This window comes from Mustela putorius, unplaced genomic scaffold, assembly GCF_011764305.1.
Source record: "Mustela putorius furo isolate JIRA1106 unplaced genomic scaffold, ASM1176430v1.1 tig00000594_pilon_pilon_pilon, whole genome shotgun sequence".
NCBI classification, from domain to species: Eukaryota; Metazoa; Chordata; class Mammalia; order Carnivora; family Mustelidae; genus Mustela; species Mustela putorius.
In genome coordinates, this window is record NW_025421427.1 from 386,551 (window position 1) to 413,085 (window position 26,535).

Consider the following 26,535-nt stretch of genomic DNA (forward strand, 5'->3'; position numbering starts at 1 on the left):
AGGCTCCTTCCTTAAGCCCTCAAGGTGGGGCCCTGCCGGAGACCCTAGGGGGTCCCAGAAGCAGAGACCTGAATCCGAACAGACCCCCTTCGTCCACTAAATGGCACTTTCCAGACCCGCTTAGGCAGGGGCGGAGGGAGGACCCGGGGCTCGAGAATGGCGAGGCCCCTAGAAACCTGCGACCCCCGGCTGCGGCCTCACAGGTTCCAGCTCCGGGGCGCCGGCGGCGGCCCGCGGGGACCTGACGCCAGGGGACGCTCCGCTCTCCTCACGCCGTCCAGGGAGGCGACACGCTAGGAGCGAACGTCCGGCGTCTCTCCGGTCGCGCATTTTAAACCACCTGGCTGCCTGTGAGGCGGGGGCGGCCTCTTCCAGAGACAGGGATTTACCGAACCTCCCCAGGCGAGCGAGCTGGGCGGCCGCTGAAGCCCCGCCGCTATCCGAATCCCTCCGGACAGGAGGCATGGGTCGTCGTTTCACTCCTTCCACGGGAAACAGGCAGCAAATCTGCGGGAAGAGCCGAGGTCGGGCCCCGCATCTCTCCCGGGAAGCCTGGGGCCCGCGTCGCCGCTCCATTGGCTTCCCTCGGGCAACCCTGGTCCTGATTGGCACGGACCCCGCGCGCGCGCCGTAAGGCCAGCTCATTGGTCGAGCTAGCATCCGGCGGCCAATGCACCGCCCTGGCTCCTTTACACCGGAACCCAAGACCCCAAGCACCGGGAAAACGCAGTAGGTACCAGAATCAGGAAGCACAAAACGCGTACAGCTCTTCTGGAAACAAAGTGGGCGGCCCTGAAAAGGGCCTTTAGAGAGATTTGAGGAATAAATGAAACCGGGGAAAATTTTAACCGCCGAAGCCATAGAGAGTGCGGCCCTGGCGCTTGAGCGCGTAGACCACGTCCATGGCCGTGACCGTCTTGCGCTTGGCGTGCTCCGTGTAGGTGACGGCGTCGCGGATCACGTTCTCCAGGAACACCTTGAGCACCCCGCGGGTCTCCTCGTAGATGAGGCCGGAGATGCGCTTGACGCCGCCGCGCCGGGCCAGCCGCCGGATGGCGGGCTTGGTGATGCCCTGGATGTTGTCGCGCAGCACCTTGCGGTGGCGCTTGGCGCCTCCCTTGCCCAGGCCCTTCCCGCCCTTGCCGCGACCAGACATTTCGACCTAAAAGCTCTGTGCGAGTTCCACACAGCGATGGCCCTTCGCCTCCGTCAGCGCCAATTATAAGCAGAAGTCGGACCTAGTTGAAGACTGACAGCGCGGGCGGGCCCCAAGGCCCCGCCCCCACCACGGCTCCTCCCACCTCTGGGCGGAGCTCCGAGGACTGTGTGAGGGAGGGAGCAAAGTCGGGTGGAAGGTCTGGCTTCTCCTGAGCCGGTCGTACTGGTGTCTGCAGGAATCTCCCCCATGAAAACGTTACTAGGGGCTTCAGTTTACAACAAAGTACTGCCTTCTCTCATTGAGAAGGGGAATGATTGTTGGCTGGGAAGGGAACCCTAAGATGTCACCCCGAAACAGGAGTGTAGGGGTTCAGGACATACCGTCTCAAAATAGGCCTCTTCGGTGTGGAGGGCAGCAGAAGACGTCCCCCCGCCCCCCAACCAAATGCGCCTCTTTGTCTAAGGACTGTATGCGAGCAGATGATTTTTAAGAAACACCGACACGGGAGAATCTCTAAAATCTTCCTAACGGGACATTTTAACATTCATGAAGGAGACCTCAACCTCTAAGTGTCGCCCTCTCTGCAGCAGTGATGAAGTCCCAGAACCTAAGTCAGGTTCGGTTGGGTGAGGTTCGGAGCTGACAACTAAAGAAAGAATTCTTAAGACATCTTTGGTGCAAAATGGTGGTTTATTAAAGCACAGGGACAGGACCCGTGGGCAGGAAGAGCTGCTGCCCCAGGTTGTGAGGAGTGGTTGGTTATATACACAGGAGTTGGGTAGGTGAGGACAAAGGGGTGTTCAGAAGGGCTATTGGGGCAAAGAATACTATCAGGATATTGAAGGCCTGGTTACTATCAAGTAAAGACAATTGAGAGTCTCCTGTTGGAATGTTACATTCCTGCTATCAAGCATCCTTGTTAATGAGATTTAGGTTTAGAAGAAATTTAACTTTATTTACTTTTCCTTCTACCTCGCCTCCTTCGGTTTTTTATGGAGGGGAGGGTGACATTAGGGCTTGAGGAACTGAGTTCTGTGTCTTTGGAAATTGGGCTATTGATAAGGTAACTTCTTTGTTAGTAAATCTCAAGGACATTTGCAAACCAAGGGAGATTTCTGCCTTGCAGGACTGTGATCTCTGCAAGTTAACTATTTATCGTTTTTATGGCAGTGAGGGGTGCCTGAGGAATGCTACACATATGGAGGGGAGCGGGTGAAGGGGGGGTGCAAGGCTCCAGCTTTTGCTTTGTCCTCAGCCAGCCTCCTGCTCCCTCATCAGCAGGAAGGGAAGGACGACTAAATCACCAGACATTCCTGTCCTTGGGAAAGCCCCAGCCTAATTCGGCATCACAACCTTGTTTCCCATCTTTTTCCCGCCAACCCCAGTCTGGCTTCCTGGGCACTCCCTTCCCACACCAACATCTGTTAGCGGAAGGGGGTCTTTCCTGGGGTGGCTGGGGCCTCTTCAGGGAGTTCCACTCAGTTCTTCAGAGCATCTCCTAAGTACACACGAGGGGTACATGTCATTAAACTTCTCTTTGTTTTTCTCGTTCATCTTTTTTTATAGCGACTCAACTAAGCATTCAGAAGAGTAGGGGAAGTTATTTTCCCTCTTTTACAGATGTGTGATCCTGTAATTTTGCCTTCATTTTCTTCATTTGTAAAGGTGGAGTGATGATACTACTCATGGAGCTTTTGTGAAGATTTACATTGCTAATGTAAGCAAAGGGCTAGAACAGAGATTGGCACAAAGAAGTCCTACGTAAATGTCCCTGATTTTTAGCTGGTATTATTACTTAAAGAATCTGTCTGGAGTTGGGAGATTGCCCTGAGCTTTCATTTTTAAGCTTTTACTCCTAACACAATATAGACAAAACAGGCACATATATAATAGTGAAGATTTTTTTTTTTAATCACAGCATTCAATAAAATATAAAGCGTTGATGAATTGCGTTTTTCTCGTTGTATTAAAGTATAGCTGACATACAGTATCACCCTGGTTTTAGGTGTACAGCATAGCGAGCTGACGGTTCTATACATTAAGAAATGCCCATCACGATGTGTTACCATCTGTTACCACACAAAGCCATTATTATATGATCGTATTCCCTCTGCTGTACTTTGCATGCCTGTGACTTATTTGTTGTATAACTACAAGTTTGTACCTCTTAATAACCTTCACCTATTTTACTTCTTACCCCGCGCCCCCACAACTACTCAACTGTTATCTATATCTCTGTTTCGTTTTTTTTTATTGCACATATAAGTGAAATCATATGGTATTTGACTTTGTTGGACTTATATAGCATATACCCTTGAAGCCCATCCATATGAATAAGATTTCATACTTTTTCATGCTAATATTCCACTGTATAGTCAGTGTACACTTGAAAAACGCAGAGGTGGGGGTACTGACCTATACACAGTTGAAAATCCACATATAACTTTTGACTCCCCCACCCACAAAACTACCAATACCATACTGTTGATTAGAAGCCTTACTGATAACATAAAGTCTATTAAAACATATTCTGCATATGTACTATATGTTATATTATTATAAACCAGAAAAAAGAAAATACTATCAAGAAAATCACAAAGAAAAGAAAAACATTTACAGTAATGTATTATATTTGTTGAAAAAAAATCTGCAAGTGGGCTCACCCAGTTTAAACCTGTGTTGTTTGAGTCAACCCTATATACCACATCTTTTTTATCCACTCATCTATTGATTGACAGACTCTTTTTTGTTTTTCATACATAGCATGTTAATTAAGGTTGTCTAAATATATTCCTTTGTCCCCTTTCCAAGTATACATTGACAACGTCTGCTTTCTGACTGTCTTGTGGCCATGTCTGGAATGCAGTTCAATTCTATTAACTGATTTCCAACTGTTGTGTTAAGTCTCCCTAAAACACTCATTGATTAGTAAGTCGCTTCTTCTGGGATGACTGGAAGGGCTACTACTAAATTTTTTAGTCTGAAAAATGCACCCTGACTTTGGCTTCCTCCTCTTTTCTTAAAGACGATTCCTCCTCTTTTCTTAAAAGCGATTCTAGACACCAACAACATTACCTGCAAACTTTAGCCTGTGTGGTCATACCACGCCTTGGTGCCTGGGTGACTGAGAACCTTCCAACAGCCATTTGAAAGATAAAATCTGTGTCTTAAACACCCCCTTTTCCCCTCCAGCATGGCCATAGTCACTCTGCTAATCCAAAGTAATAAATGCTTAAAGCACTGATGTTAAAAGACTGGCACTACATTTGGTCCAATATGTTCAGTAAATTTTTATAAATGTGAATTTCTTCCATTCTTTGTTTTTCAAATACCTGCTGAAGTTTTCTTTACAAACAGCAACAAAGTAATGTAAGTGAAAGGGACGTTTAGAAGCTAAAGTTTGCATTTTTATTTCAATTAAAAAAAAAAATTCTGAGGGATGCCAGTGTCTCAGTGGGTTAAGTCTCTGTCTTCAGCTCAGGTCATGATCTCAGGGTCCTGGGATCAAGCCCCACATTAGGCTCTCTGCCTGCTTCCCTCCCTCTCTCTAGCTGCCTCTCTGTCTACGTGTGATCTCTCTCTCTGTGTCAAATTAAAAAAATAAAGTCTTTTTTAAAAATCTGAGAATAAAAGGGAAAATAATACATAACTCAGAAAAATTAATAGCATTTATACAATGCTCTGTGTTCAAAAATCAACTCCTATTATCCCAATTACAGTTCTGAGGTGGGTAGTACTACCCCCATTTTTCTGACAATGGAGAAATCAATTTGTGAAAAGGATATATTAAGTAGCAAACTGGAATTTGAATGTTGGCAATCTATCACCCAAATGCTGCTCTGGGCCGCCTGCTTCCAAAGGACTCTTGGACAGAGTAACAAGGTTGGATTCTAAGATGATGCTAACCTTACTTTCCTAGACACTGGACAATTACTCTATTGAGGATCTCAGGTAAATGAAGACACAGCCAAATCCTTGATCCTTGGCCAGGAAAGGGGTAACAGTTGGTGGGAAGCTCGGTCTGAGCCACTGTCCCCTGGCCATCTAACCCTCCCAACAGTAATGGGTACTTTCACTTTTTAAAAGCTATCCTCTCGAGCCCTATACCTAAAACACCCTTTTTGTAACAGATACATAAAATAATAGGGGAAAAAATCCAAAAACAATGCATATAAAACCCAGCACAGCTATAAAACCCCATAATTGGACTTTAGCTGGGGCCCAGAGCTAGAGAGCAAAGTCACCCTGGTTTAAGCCAGAGGCATTGGTGCCTCGGACAGTCCCTTTTATATGGATAGAAAAGGTGTGCCAGAGTTGTATGGATAAATCTGGAAAAACAGAATGTTAAAAATTCAACACAGTGACACACACAAATTCACAGAAATATCAATCTTTAAAATGCAAACATGTTGTAAAGCAAAAGTGCTTTAGTAAAGTCCTGGAATGTAAGTAAATCCAAGTAAACCACACAATTCAAGTTTAATTTTGTTTTGTGTCTATTGATAAGAGCTGCCCACATGACTTAGCAACAGTTCCCATCTCAGACATAGGCCCAGAATTTCAGGTATTAAGAGCTAAGGTGTAGAAAACAAGCAACATTTTGGAATTTGGTGGCTAACGTTAAAAGAACCTACAGCCAAGAATCGTGAAAAGAAATTGTGGCTAGCTCTAGAATAAAGCAATACAACCTATCACAAGCAGGGCCACAAATAAATGGCATATTAAGCAACAAGAGAACTTGATAAAATTATGCTTTATCAACGGATTAACAAGGTGTATGAAGCCAGAAGATAGACGGTTGGACTCTTACCTCGACGGAGAGAAAATTTAGGTTATCTTATTGTAGAGGTTATAGGACTACACTGGGTAAACGTACTATTTTGCCTGTGCCGTTGTTGAACCTGATCATTACGTCGTTAGAGATGCCGGATGACCAGGTTAGCGAGGGCTCCAGTTTGGCATGTCAGGGTCAGTTAGCGGCCACACGATCACAGCTACTTTTGTTGAGCTAATTGGTTGGCTCTGAAAAGAGCCTTTGGGTTTAAAGTTGGCAGAAATCAGGACATGAAAAAATTACGCCCTCTCGCCGCGGATGCGGCGCGCCAGCTGGATGTCCTTGGGCATGATGGTGACGCGCTTGGCGTGGATGGCGCACAGGTTGGTGTCCTCGAAGAGCCCCACCAGGTAGGCCTCGCACGCCTCCTGCAGCGCCATGACGGCCGAGCTCTGGAAGCGCAGGTCGGTCTTGAAGTCCTGCGCGATCTCGCGCACCAGCCGCTGGAACGGCAGCTTGCGGATCAGCAGCTCGGTGGACTTCTGGTAGCGCCGGATCTCGCGCAGGGCCACCGTGCCGGGCCGGTAGCGGTGCGGCTTCTTCACGCCGCCCGTGGCCGGCGCGCTCTTGCGGGCCGCCTTGGTGGCCAGCTGCTTGCGCGGGGCCTTGCCGCCGGTCGACTTGCGCGCCGTCTGCTTCGTGCGAGCCATTTCTAAGGCGGGCGGAGACTGTCTTCACCGAAGCCGGTGAAAGGCTCACAGCCCTCCTCCTTTTATACAGCCAGACCGACAACCATTGGGCCCACGAGTATTCAAAAGTTCCCGCGCCCTCCCCCGATTGGCCCAGCCCTGGAGCGGTGCCCGGATTAAGAGCGGCTTTCGGGTTGGTGAATGACTCCTAAACCCTGCCCTTCACGGTAGCTACTCTGACGTCATTTATTTACCCTTTCCATTCTTCTAACCACTGGGGACAAAAATCTTTTAACGAGAGCTTCAGAGATTTTGAAATGTCAGGTAATCATGCAAAGCAACATAGGAATTTCCAACGGATCTTTTCTTAGAGAAACCGTCAAGATAATTTGCAGGTGCTCAGGGAAATATACAAATGCGCTGCATTTACAATGAAGGTGAAAATTTTCTTGGGTCTGGCACAAACACTGTGGAAAATTAGGAAAATGGTCTTTATTCACAAGCACTAATTATCACGGACCTGTGAGTTACTCTCAGATGCTTCGGCAAATGTGCAGCGTTTTCATCAGCTTGGATCTAGATGGGAGAATGTGGGTATCCTTCAACAAATGTTTTAATTAGAACCTAATATCCCAGCTCTTTTCACTTTTTTGCAAAACGTGAAGCTATTGCCCTTGCGATAAACTTTGAAACTCCATCTGCACAATAGGGCCCTTCCCATTTAACGCACGTATTGGCAAACACGGCCAATACTTAAACTAAATCCACGTGTGGTTTTTACCTCCAAGCGAGTATTACTATTTTTCATGGGGCACGGGGTAATGCTTCCCGGGGGTTAATCGTGACATTTTACTTTGGTTTTAAACGCTTGTCAGAATTCAAAGCAGGACAGCTCTTTTAATGGAAATAGTGGGTGGCTCTTAAAAGAGCCTTTGTTGTTAGGGTAACTTTCTTGATTAGGAAAAAGTCCGTGTTAGAAACAATAGCCAGCATTTTACTTTCCCTTGGCCTTGTGGTGGCTCTCGGTCTTCTTGGGCAGCAGCACGGCCTGGATGTTGGGCAGCACGCCGCCCTGCGCGATGGTAACCTTGCCCAGCAGCTTGTTGAGCTCCTCGTCGTTGCGGATGGCCAGCTGCAGGTGGCGCGGGATGATGCGCGTCTTCTTGTTGTCGCGCGCCGCGTTGCCCGCCAGCTCCAGGATCTCGGCCGTCAGGTACTCGAGCACGGCCGCCAGGTACACGGGCGCGCCGGCCCCGACCCGCTCCGAGTAGTTGCCCTTGCGGAGCAGGCGGTGCACGCGGCCCACGGGGAACTGCAGACCCGCCCGCGACGAGCGTGTCTTGGCCTTGGCGCGCGCCTTGCCGCCCTGCTTCCCGCGTCCAGACATGGCTGATAAAACAAATAGCAAACGCCTTCAAAAGAAAACACAAGAATAGAACCAGAGCGTGAGCAAGAGAAGTATTTATACTAACGGGAGGTATGCTGTTTGCAAGTCTCCTATTGGCTGTTTTCAAGTAACCAATGAAAAAGCAAAATCAGCATCCCTCATTTACATACACGCTCCCATCTCGCGGGAGGTTTTTGAATGCTTCAGTGTAATCCCGTATGAAGAACTTTTATTTTAATACTAATAATTGAACAACTTGGTTTTTTCAACAATACTATTTCAAAGTACAATTAGAAGCAGAAGTTACTGTCCTCATTGCTCCGTCTTTTCGCTGTTTTTCCTTGTTCAAGGTTGTGACTAATTGTGGAATGGAATAAACAGAAAAATTTCTAAATAGGTAACATTTAAGAAGTATATCTATGCCAGCAGTTGCTTTAGCGCTTTGAACCTTACAACAGAAAAGAAAAAAAGGAACAAAATAATTCTTTGGGACCACTTGAGTGGTGCAGTCGGTTAAGCATAGGACTCTTGGTTTAGACCCTGGTCCTGATCTCAGTGTTGTGCGTTTGAGCCCCGGGGAGCCCCAGCATGGGCCTCTGCTCTCAGGGCGGGGTTGGCTTGAGATTCTCTTTCCCTCTGTCCTCCCGGACCCTTGCGTGCTTGCTCTCAAATAAGTACATAAATCTAAAAAAAAAAAAAAAAAAAAAAAATCTTTGTCAGAGCCCAAGTCTTAAAATATCTGAACAACGAAACCTAAAGGCAAGAACTGGACCAATCAGCCTTTGCCCTGGGACAGCCAAGTTTTCTGCTTCAGCCTTTATCTAAACATGAGGCATTAGAGGGCCAACCACCCTCAAGGTATATAGAGTACTGTTGTCACTTTAGAGACCAGAAGACTTAGACACTGATTGTTTCTGCTTCAGCCTTTATCTAAACATGAGGCATTAGAGGACCAACCACCCTCAAGGCATATAGAGTACTGTTGTCACTTTAGAGACCAGATGACTTAGAGACTGATTGTTTGTTTGTTTGACCTTGTGCAGGTGCAGGCTGAGTTAATAAAATGGAGGACTCCAAACTCTTGACTGGGAAAGTCATCTTTCCCAGTGCCATTTCCAATTCTCCCGCCTTCTCTCTTTTCTCATTTGGCTACAACACAAAGGATTCTAATCGGGTTCAGGAAACTCCTCTGTCATCAATAGAGATTGCCAGGAGAAATGTTGCTGTTTTTCCTTTTACTGTCCATGAGACAAACTAGACGGGACCCAGATGGAGGTGAATAATTATTTCAGGAATTTTTGCAGGCTCAAGCCTAAACGGTTTCTGACTACCAAACAGGATGGTAAAAGACAAGAGAAGAGCCTATGTGGCTCTGAAAAGTAATATGGAGGACAGATATTGGTGAGGGAGATGATGAGGGTAAATCCTTCCATAAAAATATCAGAAGAAAAGTAGCTGTCTCCAGTAACCCCTCTTCCTTCTTCTCTGAGCCAGGGGAGGGACAGAGAAGAAGATTCACCACTAAGCAGGGAGTCTGACACGGGTTTCAAGCCCAGGATCCAGAATCATGAACAGAGCTGAAGGCAGATGCTTAACTGAATCACCCAGGGGCCCAAGAATCCCTCATTTTAAAATAGAAGTTAACAATGACAACAGATCTTGAAAGACAGCTCAAGTTGACTTGATCTAGATCTGTACATTATTTATCTGACAAAATTTTTTTTAAAGATTTTATTTATTTGTGCAAGAGAGAGTGAAAGTACTAACAAGGGAAGGGATTGGGGTAGGGGCAGAGGGACAAGCGGACTCCACTCTGAGCAGGGAGTCCAATTTGGGGCTTAATCCCAGGACCCTGAGACCATGACCTGAGCCAAAACCAAGACTCTGATGCTCAACAGATTGAGGCATCCAGGAGCCCCTCATCTAAAACAATTCTAAGAAAACCATGTTTTTTCCAGTACTTCAAAAGCCACTTAAAAAAAAAAAAGAATGATTATATCCAATTTTGTTTCTTATCTCATAAGTATAAATGTCTATTGAATCCCCAGGATGTGTTCTTTGTGGCAGTATGTTTGAAAATAGTAGCTGGAAACATTGCTTACATCACAGAGAAACAACGTATGAAAATTATTTCAAAAGCATAAAACCTTCTGTTTCTGGACCACAGTGAAGTATACACACTTATCTCTATTCTTTCTGCTAGGTACAACTAGAAATCCCAGACATTACATGTAAACCAAAGGTGGAGAGAAGGCAGGTTGGCTAAGTGACCTTGAGAGCTGAAGAACAAGATAGTTCTGTGTTCTCTGGGTTTTCTTTTTACCTCCCATATCCTGGATTTGGTGCTGAAGAAGTTGGCAATCTCAAAATGCCAAGGAGAGCAAACAAACAACAGCAACAATAAAGACACAAAACAAGAACCGGATATCTCTACCCAAAGGTCAAGGGTTGACCTAGAAAGTAGAAAACTTAAGACATAATCACTGCACAGCGAAACACCATGGAAAACATTGTGCCTCTGCCTCCCCAGCTTCACAGGTATAAGATTTCCTTGGAGGCCAGACGGGGATCTCGGGCTTCACTTACTCAGCGATGATGGGGTGCTTCTCCCTTCTCAGCAGGTGGAAATTATCCAACTAGGATTTTAAAGCAGCCGTCATAAAAATACTTCAATGAACAGATAACAGACCCACTTGAAGCAAACAAAAGACTGCAAAACCTCAGGAAAAAAAATAATAAAAGATGTAAAGAAGAACTAAATTCAAATTTCAGAACGGAAAAATACAATGACTGACATTGAAAACTCCACTGATGAGCTCAACAGCAGAAAGGAGAAGACAGAGGGGAAAAAATCAGTGAATATGAGGATAGAAAAATAGAAATTACCCAATTTGAACGACAGAGAGAAAATAGACTGGGGAGAAAAAAACCAACATCAGAGACCTGTGGGACAATAACAAAAGACCTAACGTTCATGTCTTTAGAGGATCAAAAGGAGAGGAGAAAAGAGAGTGGAATGTCCAAGAATTCCTAAACTTGACCAAAGATGTAAACCTACAGATTTCAGAAGCTTCACAAACCCCCAAGTAGAATAAACCCAAACACATTCTTGACATAAAACACATCATAATCAAACCCAGGCAAACTAAACACGCGTAAAATATCTTGAAAGCAGTGAGAGAAGAAAAAGGGAAGGGGGAAAAAAAGGGAAGAAAAGGGAAAAATCCATTCAAACGACAGCAGATTTCTCATCAAAAACCACATACCAAAAGGCAATGCCACATTTTTTTAAGAACTCATAGAAAGAAACTGGTACTGTCTCTCTGAATTTCATGCCCTTTAGGAATCGGTGAGGGAATAAAGACATTCTCAGATGGAGCAAAGTGGAATTTCTTCCTGGCATATCTCTCCATAGGAGAACGACAAAAGGAAGTTCTTGAAAAAGAAAGAAAATGATATGAGATTTTTGGAACATTAGGAAGGAAGAACGGAAACAAAGAAATATGGGTAAATACAATTCTCACGTGTTTTCTAAATTATGTTTAGAAGCTAAATTTCTTATATTATGTGATGTGGTTCTTGATGTACATAGAGGAAATATTTCAGAGAGTTATATTATAAACAAGAGAGGGTAAAAAGATTTAAAAGAAAACAAGCTTTCTAAGGTTGAACTGGTAACATGTAGATACCAGTAGACCGTGATGTTGTGTGTATGTAATATCTAGAGCAACCACTAAAAAACTATCCAAGCCCAGAGATGAATCAAATTCAAATTGTCTCAAGAAAATATTCAAGTAGCCCACAGGAAAGCTGGAACTAGAAAACAGAGAAATGAACAATAGGGAGGGAAAATTAAAAACAAACCAACAAAAAATCCACCAGAAAACAAAAATTTAAATGGCAAACTTAAAGCCTAACACGTAAAGGAGGAAAATTTTTCCTAAACCCTTTTAGAGTCCCTGGCTGGGTATGATAATTAAACTGACAAAGATAAACTGGCAGGAGAAAAGCATACAAACTTTATTGGAATTTTTACATTGTACGTGGGAGCCTTCCTAAAACAATGAAGACCTAAAGAAGTGACCAAAGCAGGAAGCTTTTTGTACTTTTAGACCTAGAAATAAATTTCTAAAGAGAAAAGACAGGAGCACCTGGGTGGCTCAGTGGGTTAAGCCACTGCCTTCGGCTCAGGTCATGATCTCAGGGTCCTGGGATGGAGCCCTGCATTGGGCTCTCTGCTCGGTGGGGAGCTTGCTTCTCCTTCTCTCTCTCTGCCTGCCTCTCTGCCTACTTGTGATCTCTCTTTCTGTGTGTCAAATAAATGAATAAAATCTTAAAAAAAAAAAAAAAGAACTGAAAAGACAAAGGGGTTTGGGCAATAGGTAGTAAATGGCAAAGAAGTAACAAGGTTTATTCAGAGTCTTCTCAGTCCTAAATTCTGTTTTCTGGTGATGTTTTTCTAATCCTGCCTTTAGGGAAGAGGGGTGAGGGAGAGCAAGTCAAAGTAACCTTGCTTTGCTATTTTCCCAAACACCTCTATCTTAAAATATTATGTCCAAGTGCCCATCTTTTGCGGTAATATGTCCTGAACCCTCTCAAGGTCAATCATTGCATTAAATGTATATGATCTAAACACATCCATTCAAAAACAGAGACTGGCTGATTTGATAAAAGTACAGGCTCCAAATCGATGCTATTGTAGGGAGGAAAAATCGTTTTCCCTCTACCCTTCTAGATTGTTAGCTGAGACCCTCCCCGCCCCCCAGTAATATGAGACAGTTGGGCAGACCCAAGAAGTACTGAGTAATGCCTCAAATGGCCCCGAGCCATCACCTTAAATACCATCTCCAGCTAAAGGCAAAACATGTTCAGGGTGGAGGGTGGGGAGGACAGCTTTGGGAGGTTACCAGGCAAAGCACAGTAAACAAGGCTACGGTTGTTAGGCAGATTTAAGTTTTTGTCTTTTCCACTGGGTTCTTACAGTTTTAGTCATCCTTCTTTTCCTGGCACAGAGAGGGATACACTCTTGCAAACTCAGATTTCCCCTGTAAATGTAAATTTCTCTTACGAAATTTCCCCAGGTAAATGGGGAAACCGTTTTACTAGGTTTTCAAAGCTTTTTTAATGTCTGCTATTTAAAAAAAAAAAATCACTTTAGGTAATCTTTCTGCCAAAGAAGCATATTTTAGGGTGCAAATAATGCTCCCCTTCACTCTTGACAGGAACTCACTTCAAATACAACTATCCATACAGGTTGAAATGACAGGGTAGAGCTAGAAAAACCTTGCAAATATCAACCAAAGGAATCAAAGGTGCTTATATTAATATCACGTAGGTAAATGGGAGCAAAGAAATTTCCCAGAGATAGAAAAGGACATTACTGATGAGGGAGCAGGAGGCTGGCTGAGGACAAAGCAAAAGCTGGCGCCTTGCACCCCCCCCTTCATCCGCTCCCCTCCATAGGTGTAGCATTCCTCAGGCACCCCTGACTGCCATAAAATGATAAATAGTTAACTTGCTGAGATCACAATCCTACAAGACAGGAGTCTCCCTTGGTTTGCAAATGTCCTTGAGATTACAACAAAGAAGTTACCTTATCAATAAGTCCATTTTCCAAAGACACAGAACTCAGTTTCTCAAGCCTAATGTCACCCTCCCCTCCATAAAAACCGAAGGAGGTGGAGGTAGAAGGAAAAGTAAATAAAGTTAAATTTCTTCTAAACCTAAATCTCATTAACAAGGATGCTTGATAGCAGGAATGTAACATTCCACCAGACTCCCAATTGTCTTTAAACCTAAATCTCATTAACAGGGATGCTTGATAGCAGGAATGTAACATTCCACCAGGAGACTCTCAATTGTCTTTACTTGATAGTAACTAAGCCTTCAATATCCTGATAGTATTCTTTGCCCCAATAGCCCTTCTGAACACCCCTTTGTCCTCACCTACCCAACTCCTGCGTATATAACCAACCACCCCTCACAACCCGGGGCGGCAGCAGCTCTTCCTGCCCACGGGTCCTGTCCCTGTGCTTTAATAAACCACCATTTTGCACCAAAGATGTCTCAAGAATTCTTTCTTGGTCATCGGCTCCGGACCTCAGCCCACCAAACCTCACCTAGGTTCTAGAACTTCATCATTACAGAATGACAAAAGGGTCAGTCTAATAAGAAAACCAAGAAATCCTTTAAAAAGAAATTATTTATTTGACAGAGAGAGGGAAAAAGCAAAAGCAGGGGGAGCAGGCAGAGGGGGAAGCAGACTCCCTGCTACGTGAGGAGCCTGACACAGGGCTTGATGCCTGGACCCTGAGATCATGACCTGAGCTGAAGGCAGAGGCTTAACCCACTGAGCCACCCAGGTGTCCCAAACCAAGTAATTCTATATGTGTAAGCACCAAATAGCAGCCTTACAAAATACGTGAGGCAAAAACTGGTAGAGCTGCGTGGCGTACTGAGCAAATCCGCAATTACAGGTAGGCAGGTCAACACCCCTCCCTCAACAACTGATACAGCAAATATATAAAAAGTTAGCAAATACACAGAACTCAGCAAGTGCCTTGTTTTCATCTGTAAACCAGCAATGGTAACGTAGAGGTGGAAAAATGTTCCCTTCCTCCTTTCTAGGTGCTTTGGCTGGTTTAATAATTATATTTCGACCCAGGTCAGATTAATAGGAGAAAAGCAAATACACTTTCTTATGTCTGAGAGCAGCACAAAGACAGGACCCCCAGAAGTCGGTCAGGCAGTTGAACTAAGGAACGGGGACCTGGGCTTCAGAGGAGAGACTGGCAATTCACAGGAAGGTAAGAATAGATGTTTAGTTCATCAGCTGTACGCCCTGCCCTGCAGATAAGTCTTTTGGATTAAAAAAAAGAAAGAAAGAAAGAAAAGAAAAAGTTATACTTGACAATAGCTCTCTTTCTGGTACTTTTAGAATAGGCAGTTAGTGAGAGTCTATGGGGACGCCCGGAGGCCAGCAAGGCGGAGGCCGCGGTCGGCTGTGGGGAAGGTCAGGGGCCCCTCCTGGCAGGATCCCACCAGGCAGGCCCAAGATGGCGGCGCCACAAGACGGAACCCCTGAGCAAGGGAGGTGGAAAAAGCAGGGGGAGCAGCTCCTTCTCTCTCTCTCATATCTCAAGGGTATAATTTTAACTTTAATAAACCTTTCCGCCTGTGTCCCTTGTCCTCTGTGTTGCACATCTGTCCTTGAATTCTTTTTTGTGACAAGACCAAGAACCTGGTCACCTCTTTGGGATGTGCAGAGTAGAGGCCCCGGGGCCAGGGTTTCCCCGTTTACCTGGCAACAAGATCTCTATTAAATTTTAAAGGATAAGAAAAAGTATGATCTCATATGACATTCATATATCTATATGCATAGAGACCCGTATATGTATGTATGTGTATGTGTGTGTGTGTGTGTATATATATAGACACACACAAAGTAAAATTTCCAGAAGACTGATGGCAAAAATGTCCTGGGTAATGGAATTGATTTTCATTTGTTTATTTGAAATTATTTGTGGTGGTTGTTATTTTAAAATAACGGGCAGATATTTTGTTTTACAAGGAAGTTAAAAAGAACTGACTTAAATATGTATATTATTTAATGGAAACGAAAAGCCAAGAAGAAAGACATCAGATGTTGCAGAGAGATGCTGAAGGCAGAACTGAGAAGTCTGTGTCCTCTCATCTGCCAGGAAGCAGGGCCAGGGCATTCTATTTCTAACTGTGCCCTCTTTCCCAAATCATGAACACTTTCTGGACCCCCTGTTATGTATCTTTTCCAAATTTTCAACCTCCCTCCAAATTAAAAGCCTCTCCAGCCCCACCCCCTCTGTCTTGTTCTTGGCACCCAGAACTTAGCCCAGAGCATCTCCCCTCTCCCTCAGGGACAGATCCAGATCGGGGACAGATTGAGCTCTTCTTGTCTCCAGCTCATCTTCCTTGGACAGGAAGGCAGCGAAAACTTCCCCGTGGCTGCAAGGATAATCACGAAAGTAATACAAGCTATTTTTTTCTCATTTGCTTTTTTACTCAGAAATTGCCTTTCTGGAGAAAAATGCAGATGTTTTATTAGGGAAGAGGGTGTATAAAACCTTGTAGTATTTCACTTGGATGGCTCGCCTGCTGGCTCTGCTGTGTCCAAAACTGGCCTCCCATCATATGCAGCTGGAGAGATTTTATGAGTTTTTTCTGTTTTCTCACCACTCCTCACTATAGATCCATAGTCTACCCCACAGTCCAGGCATCTGATTTTTTTTCCTTTTTTTTTTTTTTAAATTCTCCTTTCACTTGTTAGAGATCAGCCGGTATTCAGTACAGATGGCAAAAAGACCTAGGTCTGAGTCTACAAACCCCAGTTTAGTTTGAATTTGTCAAATAAGGGTAAAGTTTTACGTAAAGAATCAAATTTTAGGAAGGAAGGGGAGTATGGAAAGAGAGAGGAGAGGAGAGATGAAAGGTAGAAAGCAAACAGGTAGGCAAAAGTTTTGAAGGACGAGATGAGGAAAAAATCATCCCTACCTCAGACCGTTTTGAACACGATGAGAAATATTACCACCTAGATCTCACCTCGCCAGGGTCAGAACATAAAGGTCAGTGAGTTTTAACATGTTGGCTGAGTTTGATAATTAAAAAAAAAAAAAAAAAAAAAAGGAGGGGGGGTAGGGAGAATAGGTCTTTTTATAGTTATTCATTTTTAAGGCCAGGGTCTCATTCACAGCTATATTTTGTGTTGCTGAGACTTGAAGTACTCAAACAGCGGTGGGCTGACATTTGAGATCTGGGAAAAGATCATTTAAAGATAAATTTTCTTCATAAAGGGGTCCTTTTAAAGAAATTCTATTGTACATTTAATTTCTTCATCCAAAGTCACTGTTGTGTGTCAACTACAGAAAATGCTCATAGACTCATGAAAAAAATACAGTTTTCCTTTTTTTCACCGGCAGTCAACAGCTGAGTCCTACCCATTCTCCTCTCTTCCCCCAATCCCGGACATAGACCTGCCCCATTACCTCCCCTTCATCAAGGCATTTTCTGTCTATACAGGATAATTTTTGGAGTCTGGTGTCTTTGATTGTCACTCTCGGCCCGCAAGAACGACCGGCAGACGAGGTGAGTGGCAAGCTTCTTTTTTAATAGTAATGGCGGCTTTTTGCACCAAGCACTTACAGCAGTATTTATCCACGAAGTTCACCCGTACTCGCCCCCCCTATTTGGCCAATCATAACGCCGTGCACGCAGTGTCCTTGTGGACCCTTATGTAACCATGCAGGACTCTATTGTTCTCTAGCGGTGATCATGCGTTTCTCTCTTGGCTCCTGGAGCTGTGTGCGTCAGCCACGAGCGCACCCACATCCTCCTAAACCAATCATTCTCAGTTCCTCAATCTTCAGGCACTCCCGTCTACGTGACTCCTTGCATCTGCTGGATGGCTCTCCACAGCTCCCCCTTTTTTATTGTTTATATGGCAGGGATCGTGCCTGTCTTAGGTTGCCAATCCTCAGCACACATGCTTACCCGTCATCGGGTACTCCCCCGGGCCGAGGAGCCCCTGTCTTAGGTTGCTATGGTGAGGGATCAGTCTTACCCGTCTTTGACTACCGATCCAGCGTACTAAGCCATATTTTGAGGGGAGGGAAGGTACCAGCCTCCAGAGCCATCATGGCTTAGACCAAAGCCCGTTGCTATAGCCGTTGTTGTCGCGCGATGCATTGTAGAAGGAGCACTTGAGCCAGAATCATCAACATAATCAGGGCTCCTATGCCTGCCCAGTTTTTGAGGAATGAGACTGATTGTTATAACATACTAACCAAATCGCTGACGGAACCAAGAGATACCTGGGTGGCGCCTCCAAAGGCGGCAATAAGTTTTCAAATCTCAGTTTGCACCGGATAGCCACGTTGAGGAGTGAGAATTGGGGGTATTTTCGGACGGCATTCAGGACATCCGGAAGATATTATAGGCCCCCAATCCCAAAGCTCAAATCTATCCTCTAGTGAGTACTTAGTAGCTTTTTGTCCTAGGCAGAGCCTCCAGGGTACTCCAATCCCCTTAGCTATACTTAAGTTAGCTGCACAAAGTGGAATATCCCGTGGGGCTATACCAGAAGTCACTATGGTGCTATAGGTAGTGTCAAGGCCAGCTATACTCACATCACTATAACCAGATCGCGGGGAAACACTTAAACAGCGTGGTATTGTGCGCTTCATCGCAAAGCATATGGGATATACATCAGAATAGCCCTTGTAAGATATGGCAGCCTGCTGTGGCCGGAGATGAACAGAAGAGGGAGGGCCTAGCAAGACAGTATCATTAACATATACAGGAATAGAACTCACATCCCAACCCACGGGCTGTAACAGGGGTGGATCGGGGACGTATGCCCAATATAATGAGCCCTGGGCTGCCAACACTTGCATAAAAATAAGCGTCAGTAGCAAACATGAGTTCGGGTGAGAAGAATGCACTCTATGCTGAGCCATTTGAAGAAGGGCCTGAAGCTGGGCAGTCTCTTGTCTAGGCCACAGTTGAACTGGCTCCGCCTTCATGGGAACAGGCTGCAGGACAGTCGTCGTCGCTATCATCATCATCACCAGCATCCTCCACAGGTTCCACGGCCACCAGCCTGGTGAGGCGTTCCGGCACCCAGAGTGGAGCAGGCGCATCCTGTGGGAAAACACAAAGGGAACCTCGGTGCCACCGAAGCACCGGGTCAGGTCTCTTCCATAAGCCAGTAAGGACATCTTTCCATTTCACCATTGACTGCTGCATTTTCTGTTGGCCCCAATGACGTTCCGCGGCCGAAGTGCCGTCCTTGTCAACCGTGAGAAAATTTAAAATAAAGGTGACCAGATTGGTGAGGTCATTGGGTATACGATACTCCTCTCCAATTCCCCCCTTTTGTATTTTTTGCAAGGTAGTTTTAAAGGTCAGGTGCGCGCGTTCCACAATGCCCTGGCCTTGAGGATTATATGGTATGCCTGTAACATGCTGGATATTGTAGCAGGCCATGAAGCTGCGAAAGCCTGCAGAAGTGTAAGCAGGGGCATTGTCTGTTTTCAAGTGCTTTGGCACTCCCCAGCAGGCAAAGCTGCACAGGCAATGGGACATCACATTTTTGACATTTTCCCCTCGCAAGGGGGTCGCGCTAACAATCCCCGAGCAAGTGTCTACACTTAAATGGACGTATCTTTGTTGTCCGAAGGAAGGAACATGTGTTACATCCATTTGCCATAGATGGTTAGGTAAGAGTCCTTTGGGATTTACCCCTAGGGAGGGCATAGGCAAATGTGTTACACAATTACCACAAGACTTCACGATGTCTCGTGCATCAGCTCTTGAGATGTTAAAACGCATCTTTAAAGTTTGGGCATTGACATGCCACCTTTTATGATAGGTTCTCGCGTCTTCCAAGGCGCTACAGACATGAAAGCGTGCGGCCGTGTCAGCTATTCGGTTTCCCTTAGCCATAGGCCCTGGGAGGTCTGAGTGTACTCTGAGATGTCCGATATAAAAAGGGGCACCACGAGAGAGAATGAGGTCTTGCAATTCAATCAGCAGGGAGGAAATTTCTGATTGACTGGCTGAGATAATGGCAGTCTCAACAGATCTGGTAGCTACAACTGCATATTTACTGTCTGAAATAATATTGATAGGCTGATTTTGAAACCTTTGTAAAAAACACACATAATTACCAACAATTCTGTTCTTTGAGCTGAGGTTGATGGCACAACAACCGGAATTACCTCTCCTTCCACCACGTAGGCACCAGTTCCAGATTTGCTACCATCTGTAAACACCGTGAGGGCATCAACCACTGGCTCTAAACGGCAGGATTTAGGCCATATGAGGGGTGTATTTTTGTAAAATCCAATTAGGGGGTGTGAGGGATAATGATTATCAAATGTGACAGGATAAGCGATCGTCAAAATGGCCCAATCATCATTTTCATGTGTTAGAATGTTCACTTGGGTTTTGTCATAAGGGACTATACACGCATCGGGCAGTCTCCCGAGGACCTGTATGCTAGCTTTGAATATTTTGCTTGCTATCATAGCTACAGCTGTAGCATACGGGGTGATGACACGGCTAAGATTATGGGGCAGGTAAATCCATAACAGGGGTCCTCCCTGCCATAGTGCTCCTGTGGGTGATCCAGGGGACGGGATAACTACGGCATTTATAGGCTTTTCCGGGTCACATCTATCTGCTGCTGTTAAGGCTAGTCTGCTTTCAACCAACTGTAATGATCTAATGGCAGCTGGGGTAAGAGTTCTTGGGGAGTCTAATTTAGGATCTCCAGGCAGGATATCAAATAAGGGTTTCAATTCTGCTGTAGTGATTTTTATATATGGTCGGATCCAATTAATGTCTCCTAGAAGTTTCTGGAAGTCATTCAATGTGTGCAGGTGATCCCTACGGATCTGGACCAATTGAGGTTTTACTGTTGCGTTAGAGAGCTGCATACCAAGGTATTTCTGTAGGTTTCCTGCTTGGATCTTTTCAGGGGATATAGTTAGTCCCCACTCTGCCAATTGCTTCTGTAGGAAGGTTAGAGCCGAGGGCAGAGACCTCTCATCTGGCCCACAGATGAGGATGTCATCCATATAGTGATAACAAAGTAGGTTTGGAAATGCTTTTCGAAAAGGTTCCAATGCTCGACTCACATACAACTGACATAAGGTGGGGCTATTAGCCATCCCTTGAGGGAGTACTCTCCATTCATATCTTTGATCTGGCTCTGCATGATTAATGGATGGCAGAGTAAAGGCAAAGTGCTCCATATCCACAGGGTGTAAAGGAATGGAGAAGAAACAGTCTTTGATATCTATTATGATAGAGGGCCAATTTTTGGGTAACGCTGTCATGACTGGGAGCCCCAACTGAAGGGGTCCCATGACCTGCATTTGACCATTAATTTGTCACAGGTCATGTAACAATCGCCATTTTTCTGATTTCTTTTTTATCACAAATATGGGAGTATTCCACGGGGACGTGGATTCTTGAATGTGTCCTGCTTTGAGTTGTTTTTGGACTAATTCTCTTTGCCGCTTGTAGCTTGTCTTTTGTTAAAGGCCACTGAGGCACCCAGCGCGGCTCCTGTTGTTTCCAAGTTATTCGAATTGCCTCAGTGGCCGCTAGGAAAAACCCTGACCTCCCATGGAAGGGGGATCGGGATCTCCCTGGCCCTTGGCTCCAAGGCCCTGGCCAGGCTTATATCCCATGTTCCTCATTATGGTTTGGGAGGCCCCACTATACAGTTTTTCAGTAGTAAGTCAAATATCCATCTGCTCCAGCACATCGCGTCCCCACAGAGAAACGGGGGTGGCACAAACATACGGTTGGAAAATGCCTTTATGTCCCTCCTCATCTTCCCAATCTAAGGATGCGGCACTAATATCTGGGCTGGTAGCTACCCCTAATCCTCGGAGGGTTTGATTAGCCTTAACCAGGGCCCAGGCTTTAGGCCAATCTAGATGATTGATAATACTTTTGTCTGCTCCTGTACCTGTATCTAGGAGCCCCCAGAATGGTCTTCCTCTGATCCTTAATTTAAGCATGGGCCTCTCTTTCATGCCCATGGTAAGGCACGCGAGGGAAGATCCGGTGGATCCTAGGCCACCTTTCCTCGCCTAGCCTGTGGATGGATATTTTTCGTGATCGCTGGGCAAAATTAAGAGCTGTGCGACCCTATCCCCTGGATTTATAATGTTAATACCCCTCGGAGATGAAATCAGAATTTTAACCTCCCCTTCGAAATCGGGATCAATGACTCCCGGGTGGACCTGAAGTCCCCGCATAGTGGAGGAGCTCCTACCAAGGAGGAGCCCCACCGTTCCTTTTGGAGGGCCTCCATGCAGGTCAGATGGCACGGCCTGCACCCCCATTTCAGGCGTTAGGACCATTCGGGTGGTGGCACAGACGTCAAGTCCGGCGGAACCTGTTGTGGCTCTCCTGGGCCCTGCGTGGATTGACTCCCCTGATCGGAGGGTGGGAAAACCCATCGCGGCTTGGTAGGCAGGGACATTGCCACCCCGTACATTTGATTCGGGCCCCGGGGGGTGGGGCCCTGCCTCCCGTTTTTTGAATTCCCCCAGTTGTTAGGAGGCAACGGGTTCCCCTCAGTGTCCTCCATGGAGCGACATTCATGTGCCCAGTGATTTCCCTTCCTACATCGCGGGCAACGCTGAGGCTTTAAGCCTCCTGGCGGTACTTTTGGGTACGCTTTTCCAGCCTGGGTTCCACGCTGCGGGCAATTCCTCTTAACGTGTCCTTCCTGGCCACATTGAAAGCATCCTTTGGGGCGGACTCCTTCCTGGCCGTACATGGCTTGTGCGAAAGCCGCTGCCAGAACCTGTCCCTGTATTATAGGCCCCGTTATATCTCTACAGACTTTGATGTAGGCTGATAAGTCCTTTGATCTCCAGGGTCTGATAGCCTCTCTACACCATTTATTGGCATTCTCATAGGCTAACTGCTTGATAAGTGGCATTGCTGTATCAACATCCCCGAACATTCTACCTGCGGTCTGTATCAATCTGTCCACAAAATCAGCATAGGGCTCGGTGGGCCCTTGCAATACTTTGGATAATTGGCCTTGCAAGTCTCCTGCCCCTCTCAAAGTCTTCCAAGCCTTGAGGGCTGCCGTGGCTACCTGTTGATACACCGCAGGGGGGTATGTACTCTGCACATGGGCCCCAAGGTATGGCCCCGTGCCCGTCAGCATTTCCAAACTCCATTGTGGGTTACCTGCGGCTGCATTTCTCCGAGCTGTGTCCTGACAATTGTCCTGATTTTGGATTTTCCATTCTAGATATTGTCCTCCACTTAATACCGCTCTGGTCAAGTTAGCCCAATCCTCAGGAGTGAGGTAAAGTGTTCCCAGCGACTCCACAAGGGAGACAGTGAAAGCTGCCTGGGGTCCATAGGCGCTGACTGCCTCCTTAAGCTGCTTTACCACCTTGAAATCTAGTGGCTGGTGGTACCTCTGCTGATTCTGATCTTCTAACACTGGAGAAAAGCCTTTTCCCGGGCCAAGGACCTCTCTCCAATTTTCCGCGGTACAGCCCGAACAATAGCACGTCTTGGCGCAGCTGGGCCTATAAGGCGGGGGCCACTCCTGGGGTGGCGCCGTGGGGCTGGAATGCGGACGCGGTGTAACTTCCGTTTTTAATTTCGACTGCGCCACAACTGCGGCGTCCGCCCCTGCTTTCAGCTGCGCCATTACTTCTCCCTGCACTCTTAATTCTCCTAATGCCTTTTGCAATTCCGCCTTCTTTTCCTCAAGTTGCTGCCTCACGGTCTCCAAGTCTGTCTGGAGACCGGGAGATTCCCCTTTCTTGTTACTTGCCTCTATCTTTCCTAGCTCCTGTAACTCGCGTTCGGACATCCCTTCTGAGCTTTCGCTTTCGGATTCAGAATCTCGGGAGGAGCCCTTACGGGACTCTCCCTTCATTTGCTCAAGGACTTTCCCTCCCTGTAGTACTGCTCGCTGCAGGGGCTCTCGGGGGGATTGTAAACATACCTTCACCAGGGACCACACAGCTAGAGTCCCCGGGGATGTAGAGGGGCAGCGTTTTAAGTCCTCACCCAGGTTTTCCCATTGTGGCACATTTAGGAGCCCTTCTTCTATAAACCAGGAGGCAATCTCTTCTACTTCTTTCAAAAAGGCCCTCGCTGTTTTTGCCTTTAAGGGGGTACCGTTCGTCTTGAGGACATCTTTTAAAGAGTCCTCCAAGCGAGCAAGATCATTCCCCATTCCGAGGAAACTTTACCTTATCGTCCCCGTAGAACTTCACAAACACCCTAACGTCTTATCGTCTACGGGGAACCTCTTATCGTCCCTGAAGAACCTTACAAACAACCTTACGTCCGATCGTCTTCAGGGAACTTCCCTGTCAATAGACAGAAATAGGTGCACTCTTTACCTTATCGTTGCTCTTACCTCGATCCTCCTTCTGCGTCTGGAGATAGGGATCCCGGGTACCGGCACCAGATGTCGCTCTCGGCCCGCAAGAACGACCCGCAGACGAGGTGAGTGGCAAGCTTCTTTTTTAATACTAATGGCGGCTTTTTGCACCAAGCACTTACAGCAGTATTTATCCACGAAGTTCACCCGTACTCGCCCCCCCTATTTGGCCAATCATAACGCCGTGCACGCAGTGTCCTTGTGGACCCTTATGTAACCATGCAGGACTCTATTGTTCTCTAGCGGTGATCATGCGTTTCTCTCTTGGCTACTGGAGCTGTGTGCGTCAGCCACGAGCGCGCCCACATCCCCCTAAACCAATCATTCTCAGTTCCTCAATCTTCAGGCACTCCCGTCTACGTGACTCCTTGCATCTGCTGGATGGCTCTCCACATTTGATAAAGGTTGACCAAGAAAAAAACAGCACATCTTCCTCTCCAACCCAGGCCCTCCTTGCCAGCCAGTAAGGGCGCGATAGGGAAGAGCGGGAAATTCAAAACTTTTGTCCTTCGTAGAGCTGGACGGCCATTCCCCCGCCCTTCTAGTGACATTCTCGAAAAGCCATTAACACTCAGAATGGGCAATGGACCTCGGAATCTTGGGACGCAAGAAAAATTGAAACTGGTGTAGATTGGCTGTTGCCATCGGTAGACAATTCTAGTGTGAAATTAGAGTAATTCCCTTTAAACTGTGCATAGAGCTTGAGGTATAGCTCAGAAGTGCCCACGAGAACCACGGGCGTCTATCTACCCAGTGTTTTACGCAAGGGAATTTAGGGTCCAGGTATAAGCCCTCTTTCCCGCAGTCCAGATCTTGCCCTCTTCCCAACAGCGAGTCTCAATTAGTCATGCCCCGAGGGTCCCTCTATTCTGAAAATCTTTAACCACTTCTTTACCCTGCAGGAAAACCCCTTTTTCAGAAACATAAACACTGGGAAAATAAGAGTGAGCACTTACAAGCATCCGGAGCGTTAGGGGAAAACAGAACCTGGGATGAAAAAAAAGGTGAAATCAAAGATCACTGTTGGGGGAGATTCCATAAGACTCAAGCTGTAGTGGTAGACTTGTACTTAACACTACAACGAAGTGGTGGTTACAGGTCTTTATTGATAAAGTGGGTGGCTCTGAAAAGAGCCTTTGGGGTTGAATCACAAGCCGCTTACTTGGAGCTGGTGTACTTGGTGACGGCCTTGGTGCCCTCGGACACGGCGTGCTTGGCCAGCTCCCCGGGCAGCAGCAGGCGCACGGCCGTCTGGATCTCCCTGGACGTGATGGTCGAGCGCTTGTTGTAGTGCGCCAGGCGGGACGCCTCGCCCGCGATGCGCTCGAAGATGTCGTTGACGAACGAGTTCATGATGCCCATGGCCTTGGACGAGATGCCGGTGTCGGGGTGCACCTGCTTCAGCACCTTGTACACGTAGATGGAATAACTCTCCTTGCGGCTGCGTTTGCGTTTTTTGCCGTCCTTCTTCTGCGCCTTAGTAATGGCTTTTTTGGAGCCCTTCTTGGGAGCCGGAGCAGATTTGGAAGGTTCAGGCATGGCTTTTCCCTAAGAGTTGTAGAAACGCCAATCGCACTCGCCACAACAAAGGTTAGTGTTGTGAAAGGTCCAGAGCTCATTCTTTTATACTTCCTCAATGCAAATGAAGTTTCAAGAATTGTCACTTCTGATTGGATAAAATGGAAGAGCTCTCGTTCTGAGGAGGGGTTTATGCAAATAAGGGATAAACAGTCTCTCTTTCTATTGGATACACAGACTAACATAGTTTGACCAATGGGATAGCTTGTAGGCTCATCCCTGAGCTGTCTATAAAAGAGGTTTGGGGCGGCGGAGGGCAGGTGGTAGCTGCAAACGTGTTTTCTGGTTTTGGGTTTCGGCTGCTAAGCTCATTTAAGTCGACATGTCTGGCCGTGGAAAGCAAGGTGGTAAAGCCCGGGCCAAAGCGAAGACTCGGTCATCCCGAGCCGGCCTGCAGTTTCCAGTCGGCCGTGTGCACCGACTGCTTCGCAAGGGCAACTACTCGGAGCGGGTCGGGGCCGGCGCGCCCGTGTACCTGGCGGCCGTGCTCGAGTACCTGACGGCCGAGATCCTGGAGCTGGCGGGCAACGCGGCGCGCGACAACAAGAAGACGCGCATCATCCCGCGCCACCTGCAGCTGGCCATCCGCAACGACGAGGAGCTCAACAAGCTGCTGGGCCGCGTCACCATCGCGCAGGGCGGCGTGCTGCCCAACATCCAGGCCGTGCTGCTCCCCAAGAAGACCGAGAGCCACCACAAGGCCAAGGGCAAATAAAAATCTAGCCCAGGCCGCACGCATTTTATACTCTAACTACGGCAAATAAAAGGCTCTTTTCAGAGCCATCCATATTTTCACAAGAATGGCTGATAACCCAGTTTGTGCTACCATGGTAGAACCAATCCTGAGAGCCTATAAAAAGAAGTTGAAACATTGAAACTTAAGGAAACAGGTAATTTATAGGCTGAGTGTGTACCCGACCTGTAAGTTCGCTACAAGAAGTTCAAGGGCTAAGGTGTACAAGCAGGAAGGAGATT

The 26,535-nt window shown here is 46.5% G+C and overlaps 5 protein-coding genes across 5 annotated transcripts; 1 reads left to right on the forward strand and 4 right to left on the reverse strand.

Moving 5' to 3' along the window:
- Window positions 1–357: 357 nt before the first annotated feature.
- LOC123392663 (histone H4) lies at window positions 358–1,206 on the reverse strand. Its single transcript, XM_045082289.1, has one exon. It carries the CDS (start codon window positions 1,154–1,156, stop codon window positions 845–847), a length of 312 nt encoding a protein of 103 aa, XP_044938224.1. The 5' UTR covers window positions 1,157–1,206; the 3' UTR covers window positions 358–844.
- Window positions 1,207–6,216: 5,010 nt separating this feature from the next.
- LOC106004309 (histone H3.1) lies at window positions 6,217–6,692 on the reverse strand. Its single transcript, XM_045082259.1, has one exon. It carries the CDS (start codon window positions 6,641–6,643, stop codon window positions 6,233–6,235), a length of 411 nt encoding a protein of 136 aa, XP_044938194.1. The 5' UTR covers window positions 6,644–6,692; the 3' UTR covers window positions 6,217–6,232.
- An 840-nt stretch (window positions 6,693–7,532) lies between these two features.
- Window positions 7,533–8,060, reverse strand: LOC101676017 (histone H2A type 1-D). The gene has a single exon (XM_045082272.1). The coding sequence runs from the start codon at window positions 8,007–8,009 to the stop codon at window positions 7,617–7,619; it is 393 nt and encodes a 130-aa protein (XP_044938207.1). The 5' UTR covers window positions 8,010–8,060; the 3' UTR covers window positions 7,533–7,616.
- A 17,008-nt stretch (window positions 8,061–25,068) lies between these two features.
- LOC123392660 (histone H2B type 1-B) lies at window positions 25,069–25,583 on the reverse strand. The gene has a single exon (XM_045082286.1). The coding sequence runs from the start codon at window positions 25,519–25,521 to the stop codon at window positions 25,141–25,143; it is 381 nt and encodes a 126-aa protein (XP_044938221.1). The 5' UTR covers window positions 25,522–25,583; the 3' UTR covers window positions 25,069–25,140.
- Window positions 25,584–25,808: 225 nt separating this feature from the next.
- On the forward strand, window positions 25,809–26,347 carry LOC123392653 (histone H2A type 1-B). The gene has a single exon (XM_045082271.1). It carries the CDS (start codon window positions 25,883–25,885, stop codon window positions 26,273–26,275), a length of 393 nt encoding a protein of 130 aa, XP_044938206.1. The 5' UTR covers window positions 25,809–25,882; the 3' UTR covers window positions 26,276–26,347.
- The last annotated feature ends 188 nt before the right edge of the window (window positions 26,348–26,535 follow it).

Coding starts and splice junctions, on each gene's coding strand:
- LOC101676017 (XM_045082272.1), bottom strand. CDS start 8,009: ATGTCTGGACGCGGGAAGCAGGGCGGCAAGGCGCGCGCCAAGGCCAAG.
- LOC123392660 (XM_045082286.1), bottom strand. CDS start 25,521: ATGCCTGAACCTTCCAAATCTGCTCCGGCTCCCAAGAAGGGCTCCAAA.
- LOC123392653 (XM_045082271.1), top strand. CDS start 25,883: ATGTCTGGCCGTGGAAAGCAAGGTGGTAAAGCCCGGGCCAAAGCGAAG.
- LOC123392663 (XM_045082289.1), bottom strand. CDS start 1,156: ATGTCTGGTCGCGGCAAGGGCGGGAAGGGCCTGGGCAAGGGAGGCGCC.
- LOC106004309 (XM_045082259.1), bottom strand. CDS start 6,643: ATGGCTCGCACGAAGCAGACGGCGCGCAAGTCGACCGGCGGCAAGGCC.